We start from the raw sequence: 7,656 nt of genomic DNA, 5'->3' as shown, positions 1-7,656 counted from the left end.
AAAAAAAAAAAAAAAAAAATCATTGTAGGAAACATTGCTTTGGATCATCTTTGGGTTTAATTCTATTGTCTGGATTGTCCTCCCCAGTCTTGTCCCATAGTAGGTTTCTTATTTGGCCCACCCTTTTCTCGTGCAACAACCCCCATATCATCTCTGTTATAGACTGGAGCTCCAAGTACAATCCTCCCATCAGGCACCTCACAGGCACTCTTTGGTGCCATGTCTAGGATATCTGGGATCGTGGGGAGCTGGGGAGAAGACTGGGCAGGCTCTGGAAGGAGCACAGCACTGTGTAAGAAGGAATAATGGACTCCTGGTACCAGACTGTGGCCCAATGGGGATGGTAACACAGCTCCCTGATTATGGACTCTTGAAACTTCAGGGCCAATGTGTGTCGAGCAGTATGATCAGAGGGTAGACAAAGTAGGCCTCCTGAAAGTTTGTCCCAAAGCTGCATGGCAGGGGGCCTCACCTGTGGACAGTGCTGAAATCAGATGGTGTGCTGGTTGCATGTACGGCAGGTTATTCTGTAAATGTGTAGCAATGGACAATGGATAAAGCAAGTGTGGTATATACACAATGGAACACTATTTATCTGCAAAGAAGAATGCATTCATGTCATTTTTCAGAAAAAAAAAATCGATGGCTCTTGAGACCACAATGTTAAGTGAGGTAAGCCAGACCCAGAAATTTAATTATCACACGGTTTCTCAAAATATAAATTAGGAATAAAATAAAGGCAGATGTTTTTGGAGCTGGGGAAAGGGGAAGAGGGAATTTAGAGGGAGAAGAGAATCAAAAATTACCAAGATGTATCATGCATATGTGAATTTCAAATGTAAATATCATGTATTACAAACACATACCAGTGAAAAATACAGGGTGGAGAATAGATAACCAGGGTAGAGTCTTTCCATGAGCTTAGCATCACTAAGAAGTTTACTGCAATTCCTCCTTTCCTCTTCACTAAAATCCCAGCCTTGCTTTTGACTGACTCAAGTTTCAACAGCAGCTGCCATTAGTGGGGAAGGGAGGAAGAAACCAGAGTTGGAAGACAATTTGTAAAGACCAGATCAAATTTGTGTTGGGAGAGTCTCTCTTTCCCTAAGAGAGGGCTCCAAAGATCTGTGCTCTGCTTCGCAGACTTCCTTGCCACACATCCACTCTTTTATATTTTTCAAGTTCTCAGGTTATAGACTTTGAACTGGGCCACAGTACCCCTTCCCATTCCTGAATGCTCTCTCTGTACACCGAGAGGGAGAGCCTTGGGAGACCAGTGAGTGTGGGGGTGAGGGCCTGACTGACAGCACCACCTGTTGCTCATCTAGGCACCTGGGATATCACAACCAAAGGCGTGGGGGGCTAGTTTTTACTCTTAGTAAAGTTGCTGTCTTGTCTTTACTTTATTTAGCGTTGTCTTTACTCTTTCTCCCAGAGTACTGGGAATCGATTGAACCCAGGGCCTTCACATCTAAATACATCTACAGTTTGCCTTCCTTTTTCATGTTAAAGCAGGATATCATTAAGTTCAAGCTGGGCTTGAATTTGCAATCTTCTTGCTTCAGCCACTCAGAGTGCTGAGATGTTGCATGTGTACCCATGCCTGGCTTCTTATTTGTGCGTTTTCTTGTTTTGTTTTGTTTTTTGAGACAGAGATTTACCTTAGAGTTCAGGCTCAAACTCATGGCAGTCCTCCTGCTTCAGGCTTCCAAGTTGTTTTAATTACAGGCATGTCCTACCACACCTGGCTGTTTCTTTACTCTTGATATGTTTGAAATCTAGCTTCACTATTGTGCTTAGTGAACTCAGCCTCCCCCCCACCAAATGTAAGAAAATGATCAAATTTTACTTTCTGGTAGTATTGTACTGAGCTTTCACAGTGGAAGCCCACATACATTCATCACTCTACAAGGTCCTGGCTGTACTATTTCAAAAGCAGAGCCTTGAATCCTTCAGTGATGGTTTGATTTAAATTGGATTTTTCGGGCATATGTTCTTGGTTCTCCATCCAGACCTTGATTATTTTATGAGAGCTTTTGAAGGAGCAACTGGGGCCACCTTATTTGCAGAGGCAATAAGGTGTGCTGTCCAACTGAGTGCCTTGGGGAGAGGCGCAAGATCTTCTGAGGGCTGAGGGTGACTGCACTGGGGTCATACTTGTGCGCATGACTATGGGGCACGTAGAGGAAGTTGACTTTGCCACACTGTTTCTCCATGAGTTTGTGGCCATCCTGCGGGCCACCAGGGAGTCTTGTGGGTCCTGGCCAGTACTCCGCAGGACGGTGACATGGCTGGCCATGGAGTAGGGCTCTGTGATCTGGGAGACAGCCTGTTCTGGCAGAAACATGGCTTTGGGAGGATCCTAGGAGATTTGTAAGCTGAAGGATATGACCTAAGAGGAATGACATGTTAAGCAGAAATCAAGTCCTGTGGAAATATTTGATGTTAGGTAATGTTTGTGGCATGAGGGGCACCCTCTTTCTTCTCTTGTCTCTTTTCTCCCTCTCCCCCTTGGATGTCCTGCATTAGTAACGATGTTGGTAACTGGGACTCAGTCTCCAGTGAGTGCAGCTTTGAGCAGGTACTGTGGTCAAGTTCCTCTTGAGAATGGCATTTCAATTACTCTTGAATTTGAACCGCTGCCTGCTTGCCCTAATGTCTCTACTCTGATGGGGGACGTGTCTTTTTAATTTTGAGCAGAGTAGTCAAGCTTTAAAAGAATACGTGAAAGTAAGCTTCAGGTTTAATCATAGGGAAGGAAGTCTTTAGTCCAACGTTACCCTCTAGTGGGATAAAGTGGAATAGATGTTAATGATTGTTGGACAGCATGCAACAGAGTAGGTCAGCCTGAAGGCTCTGGGTTGCGTCTGATTTGAGGAAAATACAAAGTGGGTATTATAAAACCAGAGGTGGTGGTGCACACCTGTAATGCAGCACTCTGGGAAGCTGAAGTAGGCCTGCAAATTCAAGCCCAGCCTGGGCAAATTAGTGACTTAGCAAGACTGCAAATAAAGCAAGCAAAACAAATATAAAAACGTGAAAGGGCTGTTGACATAGCTCAGTAAGAAGGCTCTGGGTTCAATGCGTGGTACCAGGTTGGGGAGCGTGTATGGGGGAGAATATTATAAAAAAATATTCCCATTCTTTGGTAAGCCACCAGCCTTCCGTAAGGGTAGAACAATTCATTCTGCTTCATGACATCCTGAACGATAGTAAATAGTTTAAATATGAAATATCTTCCCTTTCATTTTATTCTCTCATTGCTGTCATAGCTCATGGCATATAGAGAAACAAACAAAAAACAGAGGCCATATGTAAAAAGAGGCATAGATTTGATCTAAGGAAGATGATACATGATTATACAAATGTAGTTGTAACATCAAAAGCTAGAAGATAAAGTCAAAAGTAATCTCAAGGGCCGATAAACATTTCAAAAAGAATTCAGCATCCTTACTCAAGAGACAATTTGGATGAAAATAAAATATCATCTTTCATCCACTAGATTAGCAAGAATGGAAAGACTGTTAACTTCAAAAGTTGGAGGTGTGTGAGAAACCGCACCAGCTGTTTGTGGAAGTTTTAAAGATGAATTGTTTTAAAAGGCAAATTTTCAGGGTCTCTTATAATTTTAAGTGGGCATAAACTTCGATCCAACAATTTTATTTTTTCAGCTCTTTCCCAAAGAAATATTTTTATATACCCCCATATCTCTTTATAATTATATTAATTTCCATGCTATTTCTAACCAGAAAATTTCTACATAGAGTGAAAATCCATCAACTGGGACAGGGGGTCGGGGGAAAGCGTAGGTAGGTGTCTTTAAATTATAGAACACTATGAAATTCTGAGCTCCCATTAAAATAGATTAGGTAGAATGCCACACAGTGGTTTGAAAAGATATCATGCTGTTGTCAGGTAGTTCCTTTAGAAGCGGCTCGCCAAACAAATGTGTTCCAGGTCCTTGTTGTCTTGAACAAAGAATTGGATGAGACAAACCAAAATGCGTACCAAAAGTTTATTTTTAAATGAGAGGTGAAGGGTAAGGGAAGCAGTAGCTCTGCAGAGCAAACTCAGGTCAAAGAGAGAGAGAATAGCATAAAAAGTAGCAACAAAGTACACCCTGGGTCTGGGGAGACCCAGGATGGGCTATTGTGAAGGGTCAGGATGGGGAGCTCCTCCTGACTCTTTTACGTGGTCCACATTGTCTACATCTTTGTCGGAGTTCGTGAGAAGTTCCTGAGGGTTATCCGGTGTCACTTGGGATCTTGAAATTCACAGGTCCCGCCCACTTTTCCAGCCACAGCAGCCCTGAGGTCTCATAAATTTCTAGGTCCTGCTTATTGCCCCAGCCAGCTTTGCCATGCCCTAACTCCTACATCACTACTGTGTCGCATCATACAATAGACACATGACAGACACTTCACTACAAATTATAGAGAAGTGTTGTTCAAATTCTGATGCTAAGGATAAATTTTTGGCTTTTGGCAGTATTTCATACTTCATACTGATTACATACTGGTTTATACTAAACTTGACTTTACTTTCAATGCTTCAAAAGTCCACATCATCCTTTATTTCCTACTCCCCAAGAGTGCTGGGATTATAGGTATAGGTGTATGCATGCATGCACACATGTAGTATTAAAGACTGGCCACAGGGCCTTTACAAAGAACTAAGAGGGCCTTGAGACAGGTCTCTCTAATCTGTCCAGGATGAGCTCTGATTTGTGATCCTTCTGCTTCCTCTCAGAGTGCTGGGATTAAAGTCGTAGACCATTACACCTGGCTGGAGTTTCAGCCTTCTTAGGGAAATACCATATGGTTAAGTCCCAAATTACAGAAAGCAGCAATTAAGAGAGAAATAATGACATGGGTATTTGGGAAAGTCTACATGAACCTAGGAGTATTGATATACTTTTTTGCGGGGGGGGGTTTCTATTGCATTGAAAAACAAAAATGTCCTTACTTTGTTCTATATAGCAAAAGAGGTAAAGAATAGATCCCGCCTTTGAGGAACTTTCTATTCAGAGGGACAGGTCACAGACTCTTGAACTGGATCCTGAAAAACTGACTAGAATTTACATAGGTAGATGCTCAGAAGGAATTGTCCGTCAAACAATAAGATCAAAGAGAAGGCAAAAGGACGTGCAAAAGATAGGTTTTTGAGAACTGGAAGAACCCTAAGGTTTGTTATATACAAAAAGTGCTCTACCCACCTCCCCATCTCCCTCTTTTCTTTATAACAACAAAAAGACGGAACTGTCAACAACCAATAGATAAGGCTGTTACCTGCAGGCACAGCAGGAAACTACGGAAAAGGACAAAGACAGTAAATCATGTCCCGCTGTCCTGCTGCCGCTAGTTAGAGAAAGCCTGAGAACACCTGTAACCACCGCTTGTCTCAAGAAGCGTGACCTCACTCTTTCTGCCTCCAAATTCCTCAAGGCAGCAAACTCCTTCCCTCCCCCTTTAAAATTTTTGTTTTCATCTTGCTAGCTGCTGAGTCCCCTTTACCCAGACTCAGCCCGTTTGTGTGCTCTCACGAAAGTGAATAAACCAATCACCTTACTTGCACAAGACCTGCCATGGGTGGTCTCTCTGGCCCCTCCTGCCTCCGTTACATTTTTCATTTAAGATATTCGCACATTTGAAAATGATGAAAAATCACCATTTCTGGTTGTAATTCTTACTTCCGCCCTTTCCTTGCAAATTTTGAATCTCTACTTTAGGCACCATTTTTGTAGTACATTTTCTGTATTGTGACAAACAGTTGGTCAACAAACTTGTATTTGAGTCTTACCAGTGCCACTAACTGGTTACGTGAGCTTGACCAAGTTACTTCTTAGCAAGTCATATTCCCCTCCTCTAAAATGCATATAATCCCAAGGGCCACCTCACGAGGTTTTGTGGGAATTAAAATCAACCCTGTGAAAATATTTCCTATTCCACACAGCAGGCGCTTTTATTTCCAATCTTGCGACTGTGAGATTAGGTACTCTGAGATCCAAAAGGCCTTAAAGATCACCACAAAAGCGTCGTTCACAGTTGGGCGCAGCTTTGCAATGACCGGGCCTACAGAGGAGTTTCACGTTCGAACTTCTAGTCTGGAGGTTGGCTGGAAACGCACGTATCCGGCGGAGGGGTGGCGGCGACGTGCCCACGTCGTGCGTGTGACGTCATCTGCGCGTGCGCCTTCGGCCGGAGTCTTCAGGTAGGGTGCTTGCGTCGGCCTACGCTGTGTGCACCGCAGTCCACTCCTCGAGAGGGTGTTTTCCGCTGGCGGGTATAGGAGCGCTCCCCTGTGACTGAGGAACTGCCCTCTGTGCTGCTTTTTGAGCCGTAGTCGGTTATCTGGGAGTGTACTAGCCAGGCGGTCTTCTGGTTTCTTTTACGAAAACATAATCCTTGTTGTCATACAAGCGGTAACTCCGTCATGTCGAACTCGCGACTCAGGCCCCGCCGGGGCGCCGGAGGTGGCTCTGGGGCAGCCGGCCGGGACCAGCTGGTGTCGCGGTCCTTGCAGAGCGCCGAGCACTGTCTGGGCGCACAGGACTTCGGCACTGCGTATGCCCACTACCTCCTCGTGCTCAGCCTGGCGCCGGAGCTGAAGGAAGACGTGAAGGTGAGGTTCCTTTAACTTCTTAGCGGGTACTCACGACAGCAACCGACCAAGGAAACGGATAAGCGGGAGGAATCCTAGTCCTAGGTCCATCAGTTGTGTTTGCTGTTTACTGCTATTTATTGTTTGTTCGTTACTAAATTTTATTCAGACCCACGACAAGCCTGTCAGCTCTACCTTAAAAATTGTCTCTAATCTTAGCACTTTTCACTACCTTCTCCTTTACTACTCTGGCTCAAGCCTCAGTCATCTCTCAAGTGTTGGCAGTAGGTTTTTCTGCTCATCTCTTACAGTCTTTCTCAACACAGCCAGCTTTTTGTAACATTTCAAAGATAGCACTTCTGTATTTTAAAACTTCCACTTCCCTTATGATTCCAAAGTCCCTCGAATTGCAAGTGAAGCCTTAGGTAATCCTTTTTCTCACCTGTACCTAATTTAAGCACGCCTGTCTTCAAGCCTTTGCATTTATAACTACTGTGTGTAGAAGGAATAATGGGGTCCCTATAATTGAATAAAATATACTTAACCTGAAGTATTCACTAGTTGATGATACATTTTTAAACATCAGTAATTATTTGCAACAGTTTTCCTGTTGAAATACTGTACATCTTTTGAAGTAGTTTTAGAATCCAAATTTCTAAAAACGATTCAGGTTAATTTCACAGTTTTCAGCTGCAGGTTACTGAGATTGTTTTTCAGTCTTAGCACTGTTGGCATGGGTAGAATAATTCATTTTGAGGGGCTGTCTTGTGCATTGTAGGGTGTTTTAATAGCTTCTCTGTCCTCTACCCACTAGATGTCAGCAGCATAGGTTTTTATAGTTCACAAAGGAGATTACTCTTTGCTGAGATATTTTGCCCCTCTGTGTAAGCAGCAGTGAATCAATGCAAGTGTTGTTTGTTACTTAATTTTCTCTTCTGTAAACAGAGGTAACACCTATTTTAAAGATGTTTAGTGTATATTAAAATACGTGTAAAATTTGCATTGCAGTGCTTGGCATTCAGTGTAAGGTTCAGTAACTTATTGTTTCCTATATAT

The 7,656-nt window shown here is 43.2% G+C and overlaps 1 protein-coding gene across 2 annotated transcripts in view; it reads left to right on the top strand.

Moving 5' to 3' along the window:
* The first annotated feature begins 6,187 nt into the window (after positions 1–6,187).
* Positions 6,188–7,656, top strand: part of Prmt9 (protein arginine methyltransferase 9) — a 40,899-nt gene continuing 39,430 nt past the window's right edge. For both annotated transcript variants that reach the window (XM_010610911.2, XM_010610910.3), the window contains exon 1: positions 6,188–6,621. In XM_010610911.2, the coding sequence (XP_010609213.1) occupies positions 6,433–6,621 (189 nt within the window). In that variant the 5' untranslated portion in view covers positions 6,188–6,432. The remainder of the gene's footprint in view (positions 6,622–7,656) is intronic.

Source organism: Fukomys damarensis, unplaced genomic scaffold (genome assembly GCF_012274545.1).
Source record: "Fukomys damarensis isolate Sample0158 unplaced genomic scaffold, DMR_v1.0_HiC HiC_scaffold_38, whole genome shotgun sequence".
Taxonomy (NCBI): Eukaryota; Metazoa; Chordata; class Mammalia; order Rodentia; family Bathyergidae; genus Fukomys; species Fukomys damarensis.
The sequence above is the reverse complement of the archived record's forward strand: the minus strand, read 5'-3'. Positions and strand labels throughout refer to the sequence as shown.